The sequence below is a fragment of the Triturus cristatus genome, chromosome 1_1, assembly GCF_964204655.1.
Source record: "Triturus cristatus chromosome 1_1, aTriCri1.1, whole genome shotgun sequence".
Lineage (NCBI taxonomy): Eukaryota > Metazoa > Chordata > Amphibia > Caudata > Salamandridae > Triturus > Triturus cristatus.
In genome coordinates, this window is record NC_140579.1 from 93,887,484 (window position 1) to 93,915,235 (window position 27,752).

At 43.1% G+C, this 27,752-nt stretch overlaps 1 protein-coding gene across 1 annotated transcript; it reads left to right on the forward strand.

Annotated features, from left to right (window-relative positions):
- The first annotated feature begins 1,108 nt into the window (after positions 1 to 1,108).
- LOC146869595 (interleukin-20-like) lies at positions 1,109 to 27,752 on the forward strand. The gene is made up of 5 exons (XM_085654309.1): positions 1,109 to 1,267; positions 11,268 to 11,330; positions 11,668 to 11,820; positions 24,180 to 24,254; positions 27,624 to 27,752. The coding sequence occupies exons 1-5, from the start codon at positions 1,109 to 1,111 to the stop codon at positions 27,699 to 27,701; spliced, it is 528 nt and encodes a 175-aa protein (XP_085510435.1). The 3' UTR covers positions 27,702 to 27,752.

The following is a 27,752-nucleotide window of genomic DNA, read 5'->3' on the forward strand; positions in this document are numbered from 1 at the left end:
AGAAACATGGGAATAAAAAACTTTTCCCTTCTCTAAGATTTTCCATTCTCCCGAAACCCAAAGCCTTTACCAAGGGAAATCATTTTCGGCCTACAACGTTTAGCTAACATAAGAAATGAACATGCCTTTCTCTTTAAACGTATATGCGATCAGGACTTTACATTGTTAAACACACTCTAAAATCACACTTTAAGCATTAGTTTCATTAATCCTTCATAAGTGAATAAGCAAACTACACGTGCAACTTTAACATGGCGCACGTTTAAACCTAATGCACCGCGTTACATAAAACCCAAACATCATGCATTGACTAAAATACATTTGCAGTGAACTACGACATTACTCTTCATAAAAACATGATTAAATTTCTAATCACACCTATGTTAAACAGATTCTAGTGATACAATTCTATGTCACACCTAAACTATTTTGATTAATATGTGGGTGCGGACTAACAGTGATTATGATGCACCCCTAGAAATTCAGAATAACGTGATGCTCTATCAGAGCTATATGTATACATATCCAGCCTGACTGTGTATCAGTACACTGTTACCTATTGTTACATCTTACAATATCAGTTTTTAAACAGAATGTGCACTAGAACATGCATATGAAGAAAAGCATACACTGCTAGGAACCTAATTACATTTACAGGGCTAATCCAATTTTCGGAGCAAGCTCACTATTGCAACCAAGTGGGGATTGTAAGTCTCCAGTATTTTTCCATGCTGTATTTCCTCATGTGCAATTTACCCTTGTACAAATTATATACCCTGCACTTAAAGCCCAAAAGTTAATGATAGATAAAACCTGGTGAAGGACTAATTGGCAAATGGTGTGACTGTTTAATTTAAGCTCTGTTCCAGAGTGTGAATCTTGATATGCACAACCTTGAACAGGTTGTTCTACACAAAATGTAATAGGTATTTGCATTACCTAATTTAATGGTTAACATTTTGTTGAGCTGAAAAGGATAGGAGGCAGGTTGGTGCTGACCAATTAGGACATGCGATCTTCATGTTACAGAGAGTTCTTTGCAGCCGGGCTCAACCCACTAATCTATCAATCTCTGCTTTTGTTCACAGTTGGAATACCCTAAAAGGCTATGAAATTCGGTGGCGTTTACCTAGGCCTTCTTTCTTTAGTAGCCTTGTTATGCTACCACCTGACGACTGGGCATCGGAGGTTGCACTTTGGGCACTGTGCGGTGTCTGTAAATGTTCACGAGACACGGGAATGTTTTTACAAAATACGTAAAATTATCGTAAGTATAAATTTGGGTCACTCATTTTTTTTACATAAACTCCATTGTGCAGGAATCACTTGATGAAGTGATAGTCCAATCGTGTGGTTAAATTATAACTGCTTTTGGATCATATTGGACCAGAGAAAAACTATTAAGTACAAAACAGAGCATCCTTTTAAGTTGCTGGCCTGAAAGGCTAATTGACATTTCTGGGCCTGATTCACGAAAAAGTTCATACACTTGCACCCAGATGTAACCCTACACACATTGCTTTCCACTTGTTTGGTCAGTGTAACTAGGTTTTTACAAACAAAATTATACCTGAAACAGGATACTGACACCATTTGATTTGAAGCTTTTCTAATTCTAACGGTGCTTCGACAGGATGAATGGAGAAACTGGGCAAACATAAAAAAAGAATTGCAATGGACCATGTTCATCTATTGAATATCTATCTGCTAACAAGAAACATAACATTGTTCATTTAGTTACTCTTCCTCCAGAACTTCTTCTCATCAAACATATCCCGAAAATAATCTACTAATGTATAAACTAAAAACATTTAAAAAATACATTACCTGCAATGTAATGACTTTTGCTATGAAATGGCACTCCCAGAGTAATGGCTCCAAAAGTAATGGCTGCAATGTGGAGACAACTGAAATTGTAACATATAACCAATCTAAGAATATTAGATACCATCACAACCACATCTGAGTGGACTTTAAATTTCTAACTTCTCCAAATGAAACCATTATTTTTGTCAGTATAAATTAAGTGGAACACAATGTGCAACATATGAATACCTAAATAAATACATACTGTTCAAGAAAGAAAATAATAAAGCAACCTCGTGGGGTAAAACAACATGGAGGCTGGAAATAGCGTCCCTGATGAACAAACTGTGTTAGCAAAGGTAAGCTGAGCACTTAAAGAAGAAATAAGAAAAGGAGTTTGAAGATAGAGTTTCATTTTAAGTGTTCAGCTTAATAGAGATACACAGCAAAATATTGTGCAGTAAATAGTATTTTTAACAAAAGGCCCGTATTTTGATTACATCATTAAGACAGTCGACATGTTTACATGTCTTTTATTTATGAACCTATAAAGCTACAATTCCAACATGTTCTGTTGTCAAGAAGATATAGCATATGAATATGTGAGAGTGAAAAGTGATTAGCACTGTCTTTTTATGATAGTGTAAGTCATGAAAAGAGCACGCATTTCTTAAACAAAAAAGCCACATATCAGCAATAAAATGTTTTAATTTCAGCAAAGTAATATATCAAAGAACATACTGGCCTCTGTGCTCAGCAATGTGTCATGGCATATATTCAGCCTGACGAAGGGATTACTTGGCACCCCACCACAAAACATAATGGAAATATAAATATGGCAACATAACCATCCACCAATTACCTTGAGTTTAACTGATAGTCCATCTAAGCAACAGCAAACCATAAAAAGCGAAAGAAGGTCAATCGGCAGAAGGGGGTTTACTGAATGCCGATTCTCTTTGTGTGCTACTTATTGTTCTTATTGGAAGCATTTATGACATACTGCTGTCAAGACAGCTAAAGCTTTGGTCTAGTACTCAGCCTCAATAAAAATATCTTAAATGTTTCATGTTGAAACGCAATGCTGCTCTCTTTGGGCAGAATAGTAGTATAACTGGTCGGCATGCTGACCATTGAACCCACAATACCCGTGGGACAGAATATCAAGGGCAAAATATTAAAAGAATATATTGACAGCTAAGTAATCAAGATTTTCTATACCTAATGCCAGATATATGTACCTACACGTATATATAGGTACGTAGCAGTGAAGTTAAGAATAGTCAGTCTTTATTTCCGTATATGCACTTGCCTTTCAATATTTTGCCCTCGATATTCTTGTAACTTGATACTGCTGGTGTTGATTTTTCAGTAGTACAAGCATACATGTGATGCAATAAACAAGTGAAACAGTACACAAAAGGAGTATGTGTGTCACTAATGGACCAGGGCATGTCAACAACTGTATTCAAGATGGCTCATAGCTAACACTAAAAAGTCCTGCTTGAGAGTCTGTTAAGTAAATTTGCTGCATCTTCAACCTCAGGCCTGAAGAACATGAAAAGGAGTCCGACAATAAGGACTTTTGGGTGCACAAAGTTTCCACACTGTGGCAATCATAGTGCTTTACAAAACAAACAAATAAAAATAAAAAATTAAGAAAAGTGGTGTCTATTCTGATGAAAGTACAGCAGTATCTGTGACGAATGCTAGAATAGAAGTGTTCCTCATGGAGTAGCCGTATCAGTACAACAGCACAAAATTGTCATTAAAAACTGTCCAATCTGATCAAAATTTTAAAAAATGCCCAAAGTGCTATGGACAATTTTTTTCTACTACAGAAATTTTGCAATATGGCTTTAAAAGTGGTGCATTGATTGGCACAAATAGAAAAAGTACCATAGCAAAAAGCAATAGTGCAAACTGCACAAGTGCAATATAGTGAATGCATCATAAAAAAGTGTCCATCGATGGTGTAACGGCAAAGAACTATCACACCATAAAAATAGAAGCCATGTTGTGTACCAGTATCCTCTCTTCGGCAAGCCCCCCAGGACACGGGGAAAACCTATTAGTACACCGCAGCCGAATCAGGAGGAGCAAAAGGCAGAAGGTGAAATATGCCTACAGGATATGCAGGGACAGAAAACACTATTTATCCCTGCCCATGTCCTGCCCATGCCCATGACCCCCCAGCGCAAGTCATAAACCCACAGCCCATACTGAGATTGCACTTAGGGTTAGAACCCGCAGAATTGAGTACAGCCATTCATGGGAAATCACCTTTGATTAGCCAGCCGTTGATTAAAGTAGCTGAATAACTTCTACCGACATCGCAAAATACATCGCAAAGGGAAGTTGGTAAAGAGATACTCTCAGACGAGTTGGATTCTCTGTCTGAATTAGAACTAGAATCAGAGTCAGAAAAGGAAAGGAAAAAGAAAAGGAGACACTCCTCGTCTCAAGAGTCAACGAAACCCTGGGTAAAAGATCCGAGCAAGACACCTCAATACAAGAAATGCTTACAACTATTTTGCAGGAATTACGAGACTTGAAGACTTCGCAAGCATTTGAAATATCACAGCTGCATAATAGGTTAACAAAGATGAAGGGAAGTCTAGGCAGTTTACCCAGAGGGGTTACTGAGGTGGAGGTTCGTGTCTCAGCCCTGGAAGATAACATCGCTACTATGCAAAAAGATCTCCTGGTGTTGAATAAGAGCAAGAGCCAGATGGAATTGAAGCTACAAGATTTAGAGAATTACAACAGGAGATCAAATCTGCGCCTAGCGGAGGGTTTGGAAGGTGCGGAAATGGTGAAATGGACTGAATCTCTGTTGAAAAAGGTAATACCTGAATTACAAGGAGACCTCACAATTACGAGAGCCCATAGGGTACCTGCACATAAACCCGCGAATCCTAAATATCCACGAACCATTCTAATAAACTTTTCTGATTATAGAATTAAAGAGCAAATCCTAAATGTGGCAATATCAAGGAGATCATTCAATACCAACGATATTAAAAACTTTAAAAAAAATTCTGACTTGTCAGCAGCCTCTGCCCATAGGCGCAAGGATTTTGTCAAAATGATTGACTCTTTTAAAGCTAAAGGAGCACAGGCGATGATTGTGCAGCAGTCCAAATTGAAAGTCATAGCCAAAGGAAAAATTGTTATCTTCACAGAGATACTGGAGGCTCAAAGCCTTTTGGATGCTCTCATAGCTGCATAAGGAAAAGAGACTATGTGGTTGTAGGCTATAAGACTGAGTTGTTATATTTTTTCTTTGAGGGGCGGAAGTGAGGTAAATCAGGGAACGCAACAGGATGCAATAAGATGGCATCCAGTAGGAAGAGGGAGGAAGAGGAAAGGACAGTGGGATAGGTCGGGATTTCTCTTCTTATGGGGAGGGTGGGGTGGGGGGTCGGAGAGTGGTGGTGGGGGTGAAGCAGCCAGAAAAAGAGAGTTCATAGACGGAAATATTTTTCTTTTTTTGAATAAGTTAAGGAAAAGGATACGTAATGTTGCTAAGGAAAGATGCTGTCTTGTATAGTTGTCATATTGCACATATTGCATATATTGCACATTGGATGTTGCACTTTAATGTATTTTAATGTTCACCTTCCATAATTGATACAATTTGTACTGTAGTATATTGCACTGAGTGGTCTAATAGCTACCTGATTTGCACTTTAAATAGCCTTTTGCACAATTGATACAAACTGTACTGTAGTATGCTGGTCTAAATGTGTGATTTGCACTCTATTGTATGATTTGCTCAATTGTTATATTAGGTATGGTAGACCTGCGCAATTTGCACAATTTAATGGCCTGTATTTTAGCAAATAATCTAGCCCGCTATGGTTTTATTGGGAGAAGAGATCTAACAAATTAAGTGGTTACTTATTTATGCATTGTGCACATTTGCACAAATTGCACTTAGAAATGCACTTAGAAATGTTTACCTTCCATAATTGATACAATTTGTACTGTAGTATATTGCTTTGAGTGGTCTAATAGCTACCTGATTTGCACTTTAAATAGCTTTTTGCACAATTGATGCAAACTGTACTGTAGTATGCTGGTCTAAATGCGTGATTTGCACTCTATTGTATGATTTCCACAATAGTTATATTAGGTATGGTAGACCTGCGCAACTTGCACAATTCAATGGCCTATATTTCAGTATATAACCTAGCCCGCTATGGTCCTATCGGGAGAAGAAATCTCACAACTTAAGTGGTTACTTATTTATGCATGTTGCACACTTGCACAAACTGCACTTAGAAATGCATTTTTGCACATATAGCACATATCGCACTTTAGATGAGACTCCCTGGGGCGTATGGATAAAACAGGTTATATTTTCTTCTCAATTGCATTATGAATAGGTATAAACTCTCAATTTTGTCTTTGAATGTTAATGGTTTAAATAATAGGCGTAAAACTGGTGCAATAGAAAGCTGGTTAAAAAGTCACCATCCAGATGTGATCTTTTAAAAGAGACACATTTCCGAGCTTTAGCAGATGCTAGTAAGATGTTTAAAAACTGGGCGGGTTTTTATTGCTTGGCTGTGTTGGGGACAGCTCAGAGGGTTGTGAGCATCTATATAGGCAAGCATGTCCAATTTCATGTTGAAGCATCTCATTCAGATATGAGGGGCAGATGGACATTCTTACATGGGAAAATAAACCACACAAGCGTGATACTTGCTACAATCTATGCACCAGTTGTGGATGATCCGCTCCCCATTGTGCAGTTAAAACAAGCACTGACAGGTATACCTGGTCAGATTATATGGGGAGGGGACTTTAATTTCTTGCAAAACCCTGTGGTTGATTCTACAAAAAAAGATCGAAGGCAAAACAAACCACAAGTATGTACTGCATTGTTGAGTTGTAAGATAGATTTAGATATTTTAGACTACTGGCGGCTCAACAATCCGACTAAACATGAGTACTCTTGCTATTCAGCAAAATATGATTCGTCATCAAGGCTAGATTTTTTTCTAACCTCCCATAATTTGGAAGTCAGTAAATATGAGCATATAGCGAATACCTTCTCAGATCATGCCCTCATTAAGATGGAAACCCTTTCAGGGAAGAAAGATGAACAAGCATCAGGAAGGTGGCATTTTAATAAACTTAATTTAGCAGATAAGCAATGGTGTGCAGATTTAGGGAAGGAGATTGGTTCCTTTTTTCTATAAATATTCTGGCCCAATTAACATAATATGGGATGCTTTTAAGGCTACACTGAGAGGCATAATCACCTCAAAAGAGATACCAAAACAAAAAGCTAGGAAGGAGGAAAGAATGGCAATAGAAAATAGTCTAGCCTATGCAAATCAAGAATACTTTAGAAATAGGACTTCGAATAATAGGCAAGAAGTACTGAATGCAAAACCAAGAATGAGGGAATTTTATTATGACTTAGGGGATAGGGCTACTAGATTATATCTCCAGACAAGCTATGAAGATAGCGAGTACACGGGAAGATTGCTAGCTTGGCAAGCAAAGGAAAAGCAAGTCCAAAACAGAACTGAATACATTCAGGACAAAGTAACTAAAACTCGCGTAAAAACTATGCCACTAATAGGCGAGGTGTTTCTTAAACATTATAAAGATATCTATCAGACATCTCACCAGGTCCCTTCAGAAATAATTAAGGAATTTCTGCGGGAATTGCCAATTCCAACTTTGAAAAATAATTTTAAAGAGCTGCTGCTAGCCAAATTTACGAAGGAAGAATTAGATGAGGTTATCAGCTCTTTGCCTAATTGCAAAGCTACTGGAGAGGATGGCATCCCCGCAGAATTTTTTAAAGCATTTTCTACTGTACTCTGCCCCGAATTTTTAAAACTTGCAAATTATTTATTACAAGGGGGTGACCCACCTGCATCATTTCGCATGGCAGTAGTGGTCAGTATTTTTAAAAAAAGATAAAGACAGTGAAAGTGTGATCTCTTACAGACCAATAAGCCTTTTAAATACAGATTACAAAATGTTTACTAAACTCCTTGCCAATAGGCTAAATAAGATGGTGGGATCCCTTATTGGGACAGATCAGTGCGGCTTTGTAGCAGGGAGACAGCTTTATAATAATACAAATTTTTTATTAGAGGCACTTGATTTTTTTAATATCAATAAGGTTGAGGTGCAGATTTGGTTTTTAGATGCCGAAAAAGCATTTGATCTTGTTTCCTGGAACTGCCTTTTTATAATTTTAGAAAACTTCGGCTTCCCAAATGAGAATTTTTTTTATTGAAACAACTCTATATAAATTCACAGGCCCAAATCAATTCTGTTAACATAGGGACATGCCAAATAAATAGAGGCACCAGACAAGGCTGTCCCCTTTCCCCGATTTTATTTGCTTTATTTATAGAACCAGTAGCAATTGCAATCAGGGAAAAAAGAGCCCATACGGTTCCGGTTCAAGGAATGACGAACATAAAATTATATGCTGATGACATGGTTCTCTTCCTGAACCCAAAGATAAATACCCAGACGGATATTATGAGAATCTTTGCAGATTTTGAAAAGAGGTATTTAGGGATCTATGTAACTGAGAGAGTAGAAGATCTTTTTTCCCTAAATTATATTCCATTGCCAAAAAAGGTACAGTCTCAGTTAAAACGATGGAATCAGTTGCCGTTGTCAATAATAGGACGAGTTGCGTTAATTAGAATGTCTATTCTTCCGCTTTTTAATTTTCTTTTTAGTGCAGCTCCTTGTGCAATACAGGCCACTTTTTTTTAGAGAAATAGACTGTATGTTCTCTTCTTTTTTATGGACAAATAAGGTACCAAGGTTAGCCCTTAGCACTTCAAATTATCCTGTTGCTGATGGAGGACTATCTCTTCCGAATATTAGAAATTATTATTATGCGACATTTGCACATCACAGTTTTAGATATTTTTTTTTAGATCCTCAAGAGGTAGATAACTTCTTTATGAAAAAGATCCTAAGGGAGTGCAATATAATAGACCCCACGAGAGTGACTAAATACCCTAAAAAAGTCAGTTATAAGACCCTACAATGGCTACTTAAACAAAAAACTCAGCTGTTAGCACACTACGATATTTTAAGAATTCATATTTCAACAAGGCTTTCAAATATATATACGGGGGAAACAGGTCTCTTAGAGAATAATATACTAAGGTTGTGGGAAGAAAACGGGTATGTTCAAATCCAGGATTTTATTAAGGGGAACTGTTGGAAAATCTGGGCAGAGATTGAAATGGGGCTTCAACATTCAAACACAATTTTAAAATGGTCATTTATTAGATTGAAACCCATATTGGAAAAACTAGCTATGGGAAGCCTGCGTTATAAAACTATTATCAGTGAAGCGCTTAATTCCCCCACGCAATGGATAATTAGTAACTGGATTAAGATCTTTGATGACAATAAATCTCTTTCCTTATATGAAAAAGTTAGGGATAGATGGAAGAAAAGGGAAGATATGCCGATTCTTAAATCAACCTGGAATAGACTTAATAAATTTAATACAGTTATATTCAGCGGGGCAAACTTCAAACGCATGCAATATTATGCGAAATGGTTGATATATAGAACACCCTCTTTTCTTCATAAAATATACCCGCAAATAGAAGATAAATGTTTTCGCTGTGCAGAGAAAGGAACCTGGACGCATATCATCTGGGAGTGCCCAAAAATCCAGAGTTTCTGGGAGGAGATTGAGAAATATCTTAAATTTATAATTGATCCCCGCATCTTACTTGATAAATCGACAGCGGTTTTGGGCTGCTCTCCTGCTACTTCTGCACACGAGGAAGGCTTGTTTATTGCAGTTTCAATAGCAAGATCTCTAATTCTGCAATTGTGGAGAGCAGAGAAGGTACCCACTTTTAATACATGGAAGGCAAAACTGTCTAGAATACAAGAATTGGAAAAGAAATATGCAATAAGATCAGGAGCTGTAAGAAAATATGAGAAATATTGGAGGGTGTTTGAAATATAACATCTTGTAGTGGGTATAAAAGGAGAGAACATATATATAGGTATCTGTCCGGATATAGCACTCTGCACTTTAGATTAAGTTGATCTTTTTCCGTACTCCTCTCACATTCGGTATAAGAAGATAGGGCATATATATATATAAGCATGTATTCTGATTTAGCACTTTGCACTTAAAACTACTAGGTTCTTTTCCTGTTTTGTAGGAATATTGTGATTGCACTATTGAGTATTTTCTGAAATATTTATTTATAAAACTGTAATACTTTGAACTTTAGATTTAAATCAATTTTTCTTTTTCTTTTTCAATATTTTGAAATATGTATTTATATATGATATTATTGTATGTTGATTAAGTCTCTGAACTCTCAATAAAAATAAAAGTTTTTTTTTTAAAAAGATGTCCTCCTCGTGATTTTAGGTTTAAAAGTAAAATGGTTCCTTTTGTAACATGAACCCTACAGCTTGACTCTATCAACCCACCCGCTTCTGCCATGCAGTTCCAGTTCTTGAAACACAGCCTGCAGAGGTTGCTTTATGTTGGAGAAGTTGCTAATCTTAAGAATCATTTTCAATTTTCGAGGTTTACATTTATTTGCCTAAAACACAGCCATTTAGCAATTGGTTTAAATTACATTTAGGGCGCTGTTTGATTATCTCTCTAACTTCTAAAGTCGGCACTGTGGATATTTAATTTGTGTGCATATTAATGCAAATGCAATTTCGGTATACTATCAATATAGTACAATTGTAGTACAGTGCTGATGTAAATGGCACGCGTTCCACAAAGTTCTACTCTTGCACGGAACTCTGAGAGTTGAATGCATATACGTTTTAGGACACCTGAATATTAATTACTTATGCATAACTCATTTCTGATCAGAAAATATATCCGGATTAATTAAATTTATGAAGTGCAGAAAAACACTCAGGATGCTGAGTTCCACCTCATATGGTTTGGGATAAAGGGATTACAGTGTGGGTGGCCATGAAACCTACAGTGAACAGCCACAAACGTTGTAATTCCCCACCTTGAAATTCATGCAAATGTAATTCTGTGGAAGGTACGAGTACGCATCATCCATGAGAGGAAATGAAAGAAGCCACCCACATATTTTATGGGGTGCATTGGTAATACTTTCTCGGCATAGAAAAATCTTTTTATGGCAGAGAAAAAAGTTGCACCTGAAAAGACAGTTTTCCAAATAATTTACTTATGGACAACTAGGTAAATAATATGCAGCAATAACTGGGAAATAGGCGTACTCCGGGAACGCTACAACGGTCGTGGGCGTCCAGGAGTAGTCTTGGGATTCTTTGTGATCCCCCAAAAGTCAGAAATGTACTCCAAACACAGGAGAACACCTGAATGAGTGCAATTCTGGCTGTTCCCAGCATGACTTTGCATCTTAATTAGGAATATGTTTAGTGTCACTGACATGGCGAGCTACTGCTAAAAGATCGTTCCTTGTCCTCAGCAATCACAAGATGAAGAAGATGACATAAGAATTGTTGAGAAGTCTTCTCTGCAGAACACCAGGGTATGTATCTATACATTTGTAATACAACAGTTAAAACCAGTAAATAGATGACATGTTTACAGATTGGGCCTACAAGCCACCAGAAACCCATGATGCCAAGGAAAAAATAAATGGCATATGTATGGGTTCACTTACCTAGAAACTGAGCTGGTGGACAAGATTCAAGAAATGGTTGCAAAAGCTTGCATAGACTTTCACAAACTACAGACCAGTTACTGTATATACACTTCCGTTCTGAACACAATTGTCGAGTGTTTCATGTGTTATGGCAAGTGATACACAAGGGTAACTATTTACTATTACATAATGTGTAATATGATTTTGTTCACCCTTACAGCCTGATGAGCAATGCTGCCTCTTCCGCCACCTGTTAAGGTTTTATATGCATCAGGTGTTTCAGCGCTGCAATACCACAGACCATCATCTACGTCGAAGGGTCAGCCTCATCGCCAACAGCTTTCTCAGCATGAAGAAAGACCTGGACATCTGTGTGAGTATGAGAGAGAAGGCACATTGACAAGGATAGGACAGCCGTTTTATTGATTTGGAACCCCTAATAATGGTGAAGTGTCCGAACACGTCTATGCCCAAAAGCCCTGATTTTAACTTCTTGCTGCTGATGGAAAGGCCTGTAAAGAGCCCAGCCTGTGCCATAATGTACAGCTGATTATATCTAAAAGCACATGCTGTTAGGCCACAGTATAGGAAAATGATGATGCATTAGCACAGTTTTTCAACAGGAACCCATATCTGCTTGCAAAAGACTCTTACCTCTTTCCTGGTAAGCAAACATCAAAAGTGGTATTCCACCATTGGGGATCTGTGGTAAAGTAAGCATGCGCTATGGTTTGCTATAGATACACGTTAATGTATGAGGTTACTTTTACTGTCAGTGCATCCTCCCTAAACTTAACGAATGCAGCTGGACCAGATAAGTTGCAAGCAATAGTAATTAAGTTGAACCCTGTGTGGTGGGCAGGATTCTTCTCCAAAGCTTTTATACACATAACCAAGGCTGGGATCATTCCTCTGAGTTGGAAGGGCGCTATAATCAAACCCACACATAAAAAAGGTGCTCTGAATGACCCAGGTAATTATCGGCTGATAAGTTTGTTGGATGTAGGTCCAAAACTGTACTTCAAAAGTATTTTAAGGGCTTTAAAGAACTAGAGAAAGGGAAACAGGATTATTCCCACGGAGCAGGGAGGCTTTAAAGCCGGGCATTCAACGATAGATCACCGTTTCAATGTATGGGCTTTGGGGCAGAAGGCAAAGGAAACAACTGGGAATGTATTCTGCTGTTTTGTTTATTTTAGCTCAGCGTTCGATCTGGTTGATCGTAGTATACTTTGGGCTAAATGAATACGTCCGGGGATTCCAAATTGCCTAATAACAATTCTGCACTAATTGCATACCAGGAACTGGCCCCAAGTGGAGCTTGATCTAGATGGGGCCCTCTCAGGGAGAATCCCGTTGGGAAATGGGTTAAGGCAGAGTTGTAACCTAGTGCCCACATTGTTTTCATTGTTTTTAGCCGACCTTCAGGGAGAGTTGGCTGCGACTCATTCGTTTTCCCCAAAAATGGGGGGTAGACATGTGTTGTGCCTACTCCATGCACATGAATTGGCAATTCTGGACGTGACTCAAGTAGGCCTGCAGAGAAAGTTAATTAATCATTATTGTGAGGCAAATAAATTGAAGGTAAACATGAAAATATAATAAAGTTTGGGGAAAAAAGTAAACTGTATAAGTGGCAATTAGGTATATAGGTATGATATTCACCAGTCAGTTGAGCTGAACTTTGCATAAAGAATTTATGGAGATGAGGGCACTAGCTACGATAGGGAGACTTGTTCAAGATGAGGGCACTAGCTACGATAGGGAGACTTGTTCAAGATGAGGGCACTAGCTACGACGATAGGGAGACTTGTTCAAGATGAGGGCACTAGCTACGATAGGGAGACTTGTTCAAGGTGAGGGCACTAGCTACGATAGGGAGACTTGTTCAAGATGAGGGCACTAGCTACGATGATAGGGAGACTTGTTCAAGATGAGGGCACTGGCTACGATAGGGAGACTTGTTCAAGATGAGGGCACTAGCTACGATAGGGAGACTTGTTCAAGATGAGGGCACTAGCTACGATAGGGAGACTTGTTCAAGATGAGGGCACTAGCTACGATAGGGAGACTTGTTCAAGATGAGGGCACTAGCTACGATAGGGAAACTTGTTCATTTTAAAAAGACTTATGTTGGTCCTTCTTAAACTCCCCTTTTGACAGATAATAACGCAATGGTGCCCACGCAATGCCTCTACGGGGCTGAGCTACTAGCCATAAGTATGTTGGGAAGTTGGGAGAGGTGTGAAAGTAAATGTTTGAAACAATTGTTGGCTCTCCCCAAAGGCGCAATGTCTCAGGCGATAAGATTAGAAGGAAATTTGTAGGGCTGGAACTTCTTAGCCTATAAAACAACTTTGCGATTTTGGGATAATCTTAGGGTCCCAAATACAGAGAAGATATCAGCCCACTGTGTCGTTGAAATAGGAAGAAGTGAACTACAGTGGGCTAAGAAGGTAAAGGAAAGATTAGAAGGAATCCTAAAATTAGAATTAAATATAGTTGAGGCCTCACAACTTTCTAAAGCAGAGTTAAAAATTGCCTGTGAAAAAGAATCTAGGTTGGCTGATTTGACGTATGTAAAGAACAGACCCGCAGGAAAGTATATGGCAGATTCATGGGAACATATGAATGCATTTGCATGTTTATCGGCACTTCCAGACGCCCCGCTATGCTTACCACTATTAGAATGTTGGGTTGCATTAAATGTGCGTTGTGTAAGAGCGGAGAAGTTAGTGATTAGTGCTGCTTTATTGACTTCAAAAGGCACTGGCTGAATCTGGGTCTATGATGTCACAATAGTATGTAAGTCCAGTCCCTCATCAGCAATGGCCCATCATTTCCCTGTATACATGTTGTAGGGTCACCTGTATACTATTATCCCCATCCTCACTCTCCTACACTATGCCAGCCACCTAACACTGAGGGTCACACTACAGGAACTTTGCAAAGATGCAGAGAAGGCCCGGCAGCACTGCTTGAGCTCACAGAGAACAATCCAGACAGATTTCCATTAAGGAAACACATTTCACATTGTTTCTGTTATGTTTCCTTAACAAGACAACACATAAAATACAATAGCTCAATTTTTAACATTCAAAAGATGGGGTAACTTTGAATAAAGATACCTTTGTTCCATTTTTTTATTATGTAAGCTGCAAGGACAGTACCAAATCAGTCCATTCTCCTTTATAAAGGGATGTTCGTGGAGTAAGATTTGTTGCTAAAGCGAATATGGAACATGTAAATTAATGTATAAACAAAAATGTGATATATTTGCTTAGTAGTGGTGTCCAATTTTTCATTTTTGGCTATGGTTGAAAAAAAAAATCTGTAATATAATATGGAGCAGGGTAAATTGTGTTTAATCTATTGCCTATTACATAAAAAAAAAATTAACGCAAACTGGGCATTTCCTGCTATTTGCACTGAAGATTCGTTTCTGAATGTATTGTTCTAAGTTTCCAGTTGAAATTTAGGAAGATTCTAGTCTTCTATAATGCTCTGGTAACTAGAAATAAAAGAGAGCTCCCGGTTGCATGAGTGACAGGCCAGTAGCAGATCCCCCTGGGCACTCTTGCTGACAGCCTGCAAAGGGCTAGTGTTCTATAATGCTCTGGTAACTAGAAGGAAAAGAGAGCTCCCCGTTGCATCAGTGACCGGCCAGTAGCAGGTCCCCCTGGGCACTCTTGCTGACAGCCTGCACAGGGCTAGTGTTCTATAATGCTCTGGTAACTAGAAAGAAAGGAGAGCTCCCCGTTGCATCAGTGACCGGCCAGTAGCAGTCACCCTGGGCACTCTTGCTGACAGCCTGCAAAGGGCTAGTGTTCTATAATGCTCTGGTAACTAGAAAGAACTGAGAGCTCCCAGTTGCATCAGTGACAGGCCAGTAGCAGGTCCCCCTGGGCACTCTTGCTGACAGCCTGCAAAGGGCTAGTGTTCTATAATGCTCTGGTAACTAGAAGGAAAAGAGAGCTCCCCGTTGCATCAGTGACCGGCCAGTAGCAGGTCCCCCTGGGCACTCTTGCTGACAGCCTGCACAGGGCTAGTGTTCTATAATGCTCTGGTAACTAGAAAGAAAGGAGAGCTCCCCGTTGCATCAGTGACCGGCCAGTAGCAGTCACCCTGGGCACTCTTGCTGACAGCCTGCAAAGGGCTAGTGTTCTATAATGCTCTGGTGACTAGAAGGAAAAGAGAGCTCCCAGTTGCATCAGTGACAGGCCAGTAGCAGGTCCCCCTGGGCACTCTTGCTGGCAGCCTGCAAAGGGCTAGTGTTCTATAATGCTCTGGTGACTAGAAGGAAAAGAGAGCTCCCAGTTGCATCAGTGACAGGCCAGTAGCAGGTCCCCCTGGGCACTCTTGCTGGCAGCCTGCAAAGGGCTAGTGTTCTATAATGCTCTGGTAACTAGAAAGAAAGGAGAGCTCCCCGTTGCATCAGTGACAGGCCAGTAGCAGGTCCCCCTGGGCACTCTTGCTGGCAGCCTGCAAAGGGCTAGTGTTCTATAATGCTCTGGTAACTAGAAGGAAAAGAGAGCTCCCCGTTGCATCAGTGACAGGCCAGTAGCAGGTCCCCCTGGGCACTCTTGCTGGCAGCCTGCAAAGGGCTAGTGTTCTATAATGCTCTGGTAACTAGAAGGAAAAGAGAGCTCCCCGTTGCATCAGTGACAGGCCAGTAGCAGGTCCCCCTGGGCACTCTTGCTGACAGCCTGCCAAGGGCTAGTGTTCTATAATGCTCTGGTAACTAGAAGGAAAGGAGAGCTCCCCGTTGCATCAGTGACCGGCCAGTAGCAGGTCCCCCTGGGCACTCCTGCTGGCAGCCTGCAAAGGGCTAGTGTTCTATAATGCTCTGGTAACTAGAAAGAAAGGAGAGCTCCCAGTTGCATGAGTGACAGGCCAGTAGCAGGTCCCCCTGGGCACTCTTGCTGGCAGCCTGCAAAGGGCTAGTGTTCTATAATGCTCTGGTAACTAGAAAGAAAAGAGAGCTCCCCGTTGCATCAGTGACCGGCCAGTAGCAGGTCCCCCTGGGCACTCTTGCTGGCAGCCTGCAAAGGGCTAGTGTTCTATAATGCTCTGGTAACTAGAAGGAAAAGAGAGCTCCCAGTGGCATCAGTGACAGGCCAGTAGCAGGTCACTCTGGGCACTCTTGCTGGCAGCCTGCAAAGGGCTAGTGTTCTATAATGCTCTGGTAACTAGAAGGAAAGGAGAGCTCCCAGTTGCATCAGTGACAGGCCAGTAGCAGGTCACCCTGGACACTCTTGCTGGCAGCCTGCAAAGGGCTAGTGTTCTATAATGCTCTGGTAACTAGAAGGAAAAGAGAGCTCCCCGTTGCATCAGTGACAGGCCAGTAGCAGGTCCCCCTGGGCACTCTTGCTGGCAGCCTGCAAAGGGCTAGTGTTCTATAATGCTCTGGTAACTAGAAAGAAAAGAGAGCTCCCCGTTGCATCAGTGACAGGCCAGTCGCAGGTCCCCCTGGGCACTCTTGCTGGCAGCCTGCAAAGGGCTAGTGTTCTATAATGCTCTGGTAACTAGAAGGAAAGGAGAGCTCCCCGTTGCATCAGTGACCGGCCAGTAGCAGGCCCCCCTGGGCACTCTTGCTGGCAGCCTGCAAAGGGCTAGTGTTCTATAATGCTCTGGTAACTAGAAGGAAAAGAGAGCTCCCGGTTGCATCAGTGACAGGCCAGTAGCAGGTCCCCCTGGGCACTCTTGCTGGCAGCCTGCAAAGGGCTAGTGTTCTATAATGCTGTGGTAACTAGAAAGAAAAGAGAGCTCCCAGTTGCATCAGTGACAGGCCAGTCGCAGGTCCCCCTGGGCACTCTTGCTGGCAGCCTGCAAAGGGCTAGTGTTCTATAATGCTCTGGTAACTAGAAGGAAAAGAGCTGCCAGTTGCATCAGTGACAGGCCAGTAGCAGGTCCCCCTGGGCACTCTTGCTGGCAGCCTGCAAAGGGCTAGTGTTCTATAATGCTCTGGTAACTAGAAGGAAAAGAGCTGCCAGTTGCATCAGTGACAGGCCAGTAGCAGGTCACCCTGGGCACTCTTGCTGGCAGCCTGCAAAGGGCTAGTGTTCTATAATGCTCTGGTAACTAGAAGGAAAAGAGAGCTCCCAGTGGCATCAGTGACAGACCAGTAGCAGGTCCCCCTGGGCACTCTTGCTGGCAGCCTGCAAAGGGCTAGTGTTCTATAATGCTCTGGTAACTAGAAAGGAAAGAGAGCTCCCCGTTGCATCAGTGACCGGCCAGTAGCAGGCCCCCCTGGGCACTCTTGCTGGCAGCCTGCAAAGGGCTAGTGTTCTATAATGCTCTGGTAACTAGAAGGAAAAGAGAGCTCCCGGTTGCGTCAGTGACAGGCCAGTAGCAGGTCCCCCTGGGCACTCTTGCTGGCAGCCTGCAAAGGGCTAGTGTTCTATAATGCTCTGGTAACTAGAAAGAACTGAGAGCTCCCAGTTGCATCAGTGACAGGCCAGTCGCAGGTCCCCCTGGGCACTCTAGCTGACAGCCTGCAAAGGGCTAGTGTTCTATAATGCTCTGGTAACTAGAAGGAAAAGAGAGCTCCCAGTGGCATCAGTGACAGGCCAGTAGCAGGTCCCCCTGGGCACTCTTGCTGGCAGCCTGCAAAGGGCTAGTGTTCTATAATGCTCTGGTAACTAGAAGGAAAGGAGAGCTCCCCGTTGCATCAGTGACCGGCCAGTAGCAGGCCCCCCTGGGCACTCTTGCTGGCAGCCTGCAAAGGGCTAGTGTTCTATAATGCTCTGGTAACTAGAAGGAAAAGAGAGCTCCCGGTTGCATCAGTGACAGGCCAGTAGCAGGCCCCCCTGGGCACTCTTGCTGACAGCCTGCAAAGGGCTAGTGTTCTATAATGCTCTGGTAACTAACTAGAAGGAAAAGAGAGCTCCCAGTTGCATGAGTGACAGGCCAGTAGCAGGCCCCCCTGGGCACTCTTGCTGACAGCCTGCCAAGGGCTAGTGTTCTATAATGCTCTGGTAACTAGAAGGAAAAGAGAGCTCCCCGTTGCATCAGTGACAGGCCAGTGGCAGGTCCCCCTGGGCACTCCTGCTGGCAGCCTGCAAAGGGCTAGTGTTCTATAATGCTCTGGTAACTAGAAGGAAAAGAGAGCTCCCCGTTGCATCAGTGACAGGCCAGTAGCAGGTCCCCCTGGGCACTCCTGCTGGCAGCCTGCAAAGGGCTAGTGTTCTATAATGCTCTGGTAACTAGAAGGAAAAGAGAGCTCCCCGTTGCATCAGTGACAGGCCAGTGGCAGGTCCCCCTGGGCACTCCTGCTGGCAGCCTGCAAAGGGCTAGTGTTCTATAATGCTCTGGTAACTAGAAGGAAAAGAGAGCTCCCCGTTGCATCAGTGACAGGCCAGTAGCAGGTCCCCCTGGGCACTCCTGCTGGCAGCCTGCAAAGGGCTAGTGTTCTCTAATGCTCTGGTAACTAGAAAGAAAAGAGAGCTCCCAGTTGCATCAGTGACCGGCCAGTAGCAGGTCCCCCTGGGCACTCTTGCTGGCAGCCTGCAAAGGGCTAGTGTTCTATAATGCTCTGGTAACTAGAAGGAAAAGAGAGCTCCCCGTTGCATCAGTGACAGGCCAGTAGCAGGCCCCCCTGGGCACTCTTGCTGACAGCCTGCACAGGGCTAGTGTTCTATAATGCTCTGGTAACTAGAAAGAAAAGAGAGCTCCCAGTTGCATGAGTGACCGGCCAGTAGCAGGTCACCCTGGGCACTCTTGCTGGCAGCCTGCAAAGGGCTAGTGTTCTATAATGCTCTGGTAACTAGAAAGAAAAGAGAGCTCCCAGTTGCATGAGTGACCGGCCAGTAGCAGGTCCCCCTGGGCACTCTTGCTGGCAGCCTGCAAAGGGCTAGTGTTCTATAATGCTCTGGTAACTAGAAGGAAAAGAGAGCTCCCCGTTGCATCAGTGACAGGCCAGTAGCAGGTCCCCCTGGGCACTCCTGCTGACAGCCTGCAAAGGGCTAGTGTTCTATAATGCTCTGGTAACTAGAAAGAAAAGAGAGCTCCCAGTTGCATCAGTGACCGGCCAGTCGCAGGTCCCCCTGGGCACTCTTGCTGGCAGCCTGCAAAGGGCTAGTGTTCTATAATGCTCTGGTAACTAGAAAGAACTGAGAGCTCCCAGTTGCATCAGTGACAGGCCAGTCGCAGGTCCCCCTGGGCACTCTTGCTGGCAGCCTGCAAAGGGCTAGTGTTCTATAATGCTCTGGTAACTAGAAAGAAAAGAGAGCTCCCAGTTGCATCAGTGACCCGCCAGTAGCAGGTCCCCCTGGGCACTCTTGCTGGCAGCCTGCAAAGGGCTAGTGTTCTATAATGCTCTGGTAACTAGAAGGAAAAGAGAGCTCCCAGTGGCATCAGTGACAGACCAGTAGCAGGTCCCCCTGGGCACTCTTGCTGGCAGCCTGCAAAGGGCTAGTGTTCTATAATGCTCTGGTAACTAGAAAGGAAAGAGAGCTCCCAGTTGCATGAGTGACAGGCCAGTAGCAGGTCCCCCTGGGCACTCTTGCTGGCAGCCTGCAAAGGGCTAGTGTTCTATAATGCTCTGGTAACTAGAAAGAAAAGAGAGCTCCCCGTTGCATCAGTGACAGGCCAGTAGCAGGTCCCCCTGGGCACTCTTGCTGGCAGCCTGCAAAGGGCTAGTGTTCTATAATGCTCTGGTAACTAGAAAGAAAAGAGAGCTCCCGGTTGCATCAGTGACAGGCCAGTAGCAGGTCCCCCTGGGCACTCTTGCTGGCAGCCTGCAAAGGGCTAGTGTTCTATAATGCTCTGGTAACTAGAAGGAAAAGAGAGCTCCCGGTTGCATCAGTGACAGGCCAGTCGCAGGTCCCCCTGGGCACTCTTGCTGGCAGCCTGCAAAGGGCTAGTGTTCTATAATGCTCTGGTAACTAGAAAGAAAAGAGAGCTCCCCGTTGCATCAGTGACAGGCCAGTAGCAGGTCCCCCTGGGCACTCTTGCTGACAGCCTGCAAAGGGCTAGTGTTCTATAATGCTCTGGTAACTAGAAAGAAAAGAGAGCTCCCCGTTGCATCAGTGACAGGCCAGTAGCAGGTCCCCCTGGGCACTCTTGCTGGCAGCCTGCAAAGGGCTAGTGTTCTCTAATGCTCTGGTAACTAGAAGGAAAAGAGAGCTCCCCGTTGCATCAGTGACAGGCCAGTCGCAGGTCACCCTGGGCACTCTTGCTGGCAGCCTGCAAAGGGCTAGTGTTCTATAATGCTCTGGTAACTAGAAAGAAAGGAGAGCTCCCCGTTGCATCAGTGGCAGGTCACCCTGGGCACTCTAGCTGGCAGCCTGCAAAGGGCTAGTGTTCTATAATGCTCTGGTAACTAGAAGGAAAAGAGAGCTCCCAGTTGCATCAGTGACAGGCCAGTAGCAGGCCCCCCTGGGCACTCTTGCTGGCAGCCTGCAAAGGGCTAGTGTTCTATAATGCTCTGGTAACTAGAGAGAAAAGAGAGCTCCCAGTTGCATCAGTGACCGGCCAGTAGCAGGTCCCCCTGGGCACTCTTGCTGGCAGCCTGCAAAGGGCTAGTGTTCTATAATGCTCTGGTAACTAGAAGGAAAAGAGAGCTCCCCGTTGCATCAGTGACAGGCCAGTAGCAGGTCCCCCTGGGCACTCCTGCTGGCAGCCTGCAAAGGGCTAGTGTTCTATAATGCTCTGGTAACTAACTAGAAGGAAAAGAGAGCTCCCAGTTGCATGAGTGACAGGCCAGTAGCAGGCCCCCCTGGGCACTCTTGCTGGCAGCCTGCAAAGGGCTAGTGTTCTATAATGCTCTGGTAACTAGAAGGAAAAGAGAGCTCCCAGTTGCATGAGTGACCGGCCAGTAGCAGGTCCCCCTGGGCACTCTTGCTGACAGCCTGCAAAGGGCTAGTGTTCCTTCTGTTCAGTTTCTGCACCTGTCAACGCCACACAGTAAAAGTATTGCCAGGCTAAGAAACAAACGCCTTGGTCAAAATTCAAACAGCAAATCATCTTCTGGAATATTTGGGGTTACATCTATGCCGCTTCTGCGAGTTTCAGGGGCACCTAGAATTGAATGCACTTCCTGGAGGCATGAACAGGCAGGGGAGCCTGTTAGAGTACATGTGCTCAACAAACCGGTACGGAACCGGCTGCTCAAGTTAGCATTCAAAACACATTTCTTGAGGGAAGGACGTACAGGGCGCCGCCTGCTGTCAGCACGGGTCTTGCAATCAGGGTTAACCATCACTGGACGTGTCGGGGACTCCCGAGGAATGCACACAAGTCCTGTCGGTTCAACAGATGTTGCTGCAGAAGGACCCTACTTTATAATGCAATGAGTCTGCAACGCGGCGCCACATTTCCTGATGAGAGCTGTGAGGTTTGAACCTGCAGCAATTTAGAAAGATAGTTATGCAAGAGTCAAATCTAGTCCACCTGAGTCTGGAGGCATCAGGCCTGCTAGCGGTTTCTAGGCACTGTCACCTGTGCAGCATGACACCCCCACGTGGCCAGCTAAGAAAGTTGTCCTTAAATGCTCCAGAGGCAGAACAAAGATTCAAATCAGAACTTCCGACTGAAACTTGGGGCTGATTTCCTAGTATGTCCCGCGATGCAGCAACTAAGGCTGTTGGTCTGCGTTGAGTGACAGGGCGGGAGTAGGACAGTCCCGCCCATATCTACTAAGATATGGCGCCGCTGCTCCCCTCCCTGATGCTGGCACACTTGTCCCGCGATGCAGCAACTAAGGCTGTTGGTCTGCGTTGAGTGACAGGGCGGGAATAGGACAGTCCCGCCCATATCTACTAAGATATGGCGCCGCTGCTCCCCTCCCTGATGCTGGCACACTTGTCCCGCGATGCAGCAACGAAGTCTGTTGGTTTGCGTTGAGTGACAGGGCGGGAATAGGACAGTCCCGCCCATATCTACTAAGATATGGCGCCGCTGCTCTCCTCCCTGATGCTGGCACACTTGGGGACTACTTTAAATCTTTTCCACTTTTTGTATGCGTGCTGTACAGTGCAGTACAGTACACATGAAATGTTGGAAAGGTTTGGAGAAAATAAAACTTTTCTCGTACTTTGTGCCTGGCTCAAGGAGCAGTATATTTGAATACAAAGGCTGGCTATAAATGTCACTGTGGGTCCTGTCAATGTCTTAAAGATTTGACAGAGGGGCTCCATTAAACATGACAGCCACTCATCAAACTTTTATGTTTATGTTTTACATTACCCAAAAACAATCTCCCAACTCAAGAGTTTCTGGAGAAAAGTAAAACTAATGGGCACCACACTTGTCTTCTATGGTGTGGGTTTCATTCTTTTGGTTGCTCTCCCTGACAAATAGTTAAAAAAAACAAGCATTTGCAATGCAATCGGTCTCGCCTTTGGGACCTTATATGTATTTACCTGTGCAGCACATTAGCCTGGGTGCTGAAACATCTACTGTTCTTTAACATGGAGGGAAAGTAATGAGACACCAGGTATGGGAACACTAGGAGAGAAATATTGCCTTTTGGGGGGGAAATGGTATAGTCCAAAGCTCTGTTTTTAATCTAAAATCAGGGCCTTCGGTAGTCATATCACTGAAAATACAAGATTTGAAAAAAATATTAGTGTCTACGGGTGCTTGTGGAAGACAATTTCTATGGACTGGAATCTACAGAATGCTAAAGTGATTCTGGTATTTTACTGACCTCTGCTGGTCGCTTTTTATCGAGACAGCTAAATAGAGGCAGTTGGACAGAAAAAAGTCCCTAAGCGGAAGCAGACAAGTCCTTGGGCTGACCTCCGGAGCCGACAAAGTACATACACATATAAGTATATAATAAGTGTATACTAAAGTATATCCAAGAGGTCTCGAATGATCGACCTAAAAACATATGGCAGGACTGACGGTCTTATAAATGAACATCTGTCGGGCTATTGAAGGACTTATCACAGCAACAGAGTTGGAGTAGATTCTGTTTCTGATATACTTCAGGCCTGCCTGACTGTAAATCAGGACCGCCGCCTTCAGTTTGGGGGAGAAGGTCCTCCATCACACTCTACATCAGCCCCTGTGTGCCAGATTGCATCTTGTTTGGTACTTTGCACCGATGCAAAGTGTTTTGACAAACTTGGCCATTGGTCTAAGTGAAAACATCTTAGATAAAGAGAAGCAAAATGTGAATATGTTTGGCACCCACGATCTACAACAAGAGCTGCTTGGAGTGTCAGGTTAAAACAAGACATTGAGTTAGATCTTTGCTGCTACAATATGAAGGGAACCGAACAGAATGGACAAACCTAGTGTTCTTTGTATTATTGATCCTATTTAGGAATGCATGTGCGGGTCTGAGATGAACAGAAAAGAGGGAACATTGAAGCAAATCTGTACAGCAAATCTATCCAGAGGGTCAAAAACATGAAAGTCTTAGTCTCAATCCTTTGTCTTTCCTAACATTCCTTCCCGCGCTTTAACAGTCTAAATGCTGCACTGTTTAGCGATGAAAGGTGTACAGGTGCCATGCTTGACATGTTGCTGCTAAAGGAGTTAAAATGTTGACCATACACTCAGAAGCTCTAAGATGATACACATTGAGTTTCCCTCCAAAAGGGAGCTCATCCATGAGTCCGGTGCAGGACCTTGGAGTACTCCATAGGGCACGCGACTCTTACATGGAATTCATTCGGATTATAGAGAGATATGGCATCACTGTATAGTCTGAGGGATCTTTCTGGAAGTGTTATACTGGTCACATGACTGCACTAACATGCGTGAATGCTATGTTTACAGCTCTCGCACGTGACCTGTCGCTGTGGAGAATCTTCCAGGATGCAGTACGAGGTCATCCAGGAAAACTTTGAAAAGGTGAGTTAAATGGGTGGTGTATCCCAAATTCGTCTCGGTTGGATAGAGACGAGGCGAGTGGTCATCCCGTTAATGTGGGTGAATAAAAGTGTGTCTGTTTGGGTTGTAAGCTATCTGCATATTCAGTGTCGTAATGCAAAATGATGGGGCCCCAATGTAGAAAGTGATGAGGGGGCCTGGTTCTCCCATTTCTCACATGTTTTTGTTAGCTTTAGTCTGAAATGGGGTCCACTGGGCGGTTGCCCTCACTCTCCCCAGCAGGGGATGCAGGGGGCTGCATTAGATCCTTGTGCATATTTGGGCTGCTAAGCACATTTTACGATATTTATTTGTTAATAATTGAGACCTCCATAGTGCTGTAACACTAAAACAACATACGAAAATTAATCAGATGGTATAGAATAATGTGAGAAACTAGCCTGTTGGGCCACATCCTATAGCCCACTCCGTAGAGATACTCACGCACTCCTGCAGTTTCCTCGGCTCTGGGCAGAATAGCAGTGCATGAGATGGGACCATTAAAAAATAAAGAAGTTAAAAGTTCACACCAAGTTTAAACAGAAAAGATAAACAGTTACGAAGGCAAACTTAAAAAATAAATTGTCCAAGAATTCAAAATGTGTGACAGAGACATGTGGATATGTCCGTAAAACAAATACTGCAAAAGGAGTCCAGGGTTTCTAAAATGGCAAGTTGAGAACCCAACAGAAACAGCCAAGTCCTGGGCGCATTGCGATAAAAAGGTGGCACATGGTGGCATCTGTCCACTTGTGAGAGTTTTGGTTTAAATCACATGCCAGTGCTTTAAAACAGGTTATACCCATTAATGTGGTGTCAAATTCGGACACTGTTGTATCAAAGCCAGGATGGACCAGGGCAGCTGAAAATCGCAGCTTTGGCTTGAAGTTCTGAAACGTTTGGCTTAAAACGTCCAGCAAAGTAGAGTCCTAGCAGCTGCAGGTTGGTCCCATGGGTTGGGCCAAGTTGAGCTTCTCACAGAAGCAATGTTGACACAGCATTACACATTCAGCCTATCCTGCATTTGGACCTCTGGATTGAAGGTATTGAATCAGTGAACTGAAATAGTCATGGTGGCCCCACAGCTGACATGGGAAACCCCTACTAACCAAAGAAACCTTTCTACTGCAGCAACAAGTTGTTTTAGGACCAGTTATATCAAACGCGGTACTATTTTTACAGATTTTCTCTGGTGAGTTCCCAGGGTGGTTCAAGGTCCTCCGCATTATATTCTGTTAAAGCTTCTTGAGTGTGGCTCCTTCAGCATACAGTGTTCATAACAAAGTAGATCTGTCCACCAGATTAAGAAATGGGATGTTCTAGATCTGGACACAGAGATTCACCAGTTCAGAAAAATCCACTTTTGAGATATACCAAATCTTCAGCCCCCAGTAACCCAGGATATCCTATTGGGCCACGGAGAAGGTATGCCTGTCAAGGACATTCTCTTTTAAGGAACTAAGGGGGATATTCTCAAGCCCCTATCGCCATGGGAACGTCACTTTTTCTGACTTTCCTGTGGCGATAGTGTCGGTGCCTTATTCACAAGGCAGCGTTAAAGCCACTTAACGTGGCTTTAAGCCACGTTAAGTGGTTTAACCCTGCCTTGTGAATAAGGCCCCTTTCACTGCAAACTTACCGCGAAAGGGGCGTGCAGTGGGTGTTGCGGTGGGCGGTCCATCGCAACACCCATTGTACATGGCGCCACCACCTATTCTCAAGGGCGGCGTTAATTGGTGGCAGCGCCAAACTTAAGACCAGGAAAATCCTGGTCTTAAGGCAAAACGAGGAGAAATGCTTTATTTCTCCTAATTTTTGCATTTTCCACGTGTGCTGCCTTGGGCAGCACACATGGAAAATGCAAAATGCCATGGTTTGTTCATGTACCGGAAGGTGTCCCTTCCTGTACATAAACAAACCTTTTTTTTAAATTCCGTTTTGTAACTTGCATGTGTGCTGCATGAAGCAGCACACATGTAAGTTACAAACTGGCATGTTCGGTTTGTTTATGTGCAGAAAGGGACACCTTCCTGTATATAAACAAACCTCCCTGCTTGTAAACACCCTTGCAGTCTGGTGCAAGGGCGCCTGCGTTGGCTCTAAGGCGTGAAATTTAGCGCCATCGCAGGGGGAAACGCCAGACTGCACCACATTCTTGAGAATAGAGCGCAGCCTCGTGTTTCCGAAGTGGCGATGAGAGGCGTTAAGCCAAGGAGGCTAACGCCTCTCACCGCCACGTCATTAGGAATATCCCCCTAAGTGTGATGAGTTCCATTTAAAAAAGTGCCCAGATAAATGTGCCTAGCTGAAACGCAATCCTTTTTGCAGGTGAATACCTTTCAGCAAGATAATTATGGTGTATGAGATGAAACTGAAACCAACAAGTGATAGATGTAAAAGTGTGAAAAGGCCCCAGCCACTAGTATGTCTTTTAGTACACTACTGCATGTCTATATGACTTACAATATCGAATTAATCAAATGCTAGAAAACTAAAATAGGTAGCTACAATAGGTATAGAGATTGCATATTAAAAATGCCCTGCCAAATGACATTCAAGATACAATGTCGTTGGTAATTTTGTACACCAAGCCTGAGATTCAACCAGACCTTCAAGAAACCTGAAAGAATATAAGTGCAGCATGCAAGCTGAAGGTAAGTGTGAACCTCTGGGGAGAGTTCGTCCTGCTTCACACTTTTCATACCATGCCAGCAGCTAGACAGGCTCAGCAATACCAAAGGAAGTAAGATGATAATATTTCACAGGCCAAAAATACAGGGTAATGAATTGAAAAACCAGCAGAAGCAGAAAACATTAACATTAAGTATATCTGTTACAAAGATACAGCATTTGAATAGTGGGGTAAACCTGGAACCAGAAGAAAATAAAAGATTATGATCACCACATTTAAAAAAAAAACGAAACCAATGACGCTACGTGTCTCTTTTGTATGCTTTCTACTTTCATTCTTCCAGGTGCCATGTGTTGAGGCTATGAATAGGAGATGCACAATTTTTTTATCAATTAACAGATTGTGGGGGATGTAAGAGTTTAATTTCCTTGAGTAGTTTTTAAATATATACCCATCACTGTATACCAGTCTTTTGAAATCAAAACCAATAATTACCTGTTAAGCAATGACTATTTCAGTTTTGCCGAGATGTAAATATTAAACATACAAACATATATGTCCAAGTGTATCTATGGAGTATCCCTGTTTCTTTTCTGTTACTATGGATTCTGCTGACTTTACTTAAGGACAAGCTCTTGAATCACTATCTTTCCTGGTTTGAACTTATTTTATGAATTTCATTTCACAATTTAGTGACAAAGCATTCCTTTCATTTTTAGATGGATCCCAGCACAGCTGTCAACAAAGCCTTGGGCGAGCTGGATATCTTCCTAGACTGGATCGATAGACTTGCATAGGTTATCCTAAACATCTACAGGGCCTCAGCTCTCATTGATCTACAATCTTGA

Coding starts and splice junctions, on each gene's coding strand:
- LOC146869595 (XM_085654309.1), top strand. CDS start 1,109: ATGAAATTCGGTGGCGTTTACCTAGGCCTTCTTTCTTTAGTAGCCTTG. Junction 1,268..11,267: donor ACAAAATACGTAAAATTATC/GTAAGTATAAAT, acceptor CCTTGTCCTCAG/CAATCACAAGATGAAGAAGA. Junction 11,331..11,667: donor CTTCTCTGCAGAACACCAGG/GTATGTATCTAT, acceptor TCACCCTTACAG/CCTGATGAGCAATGCTGCCT.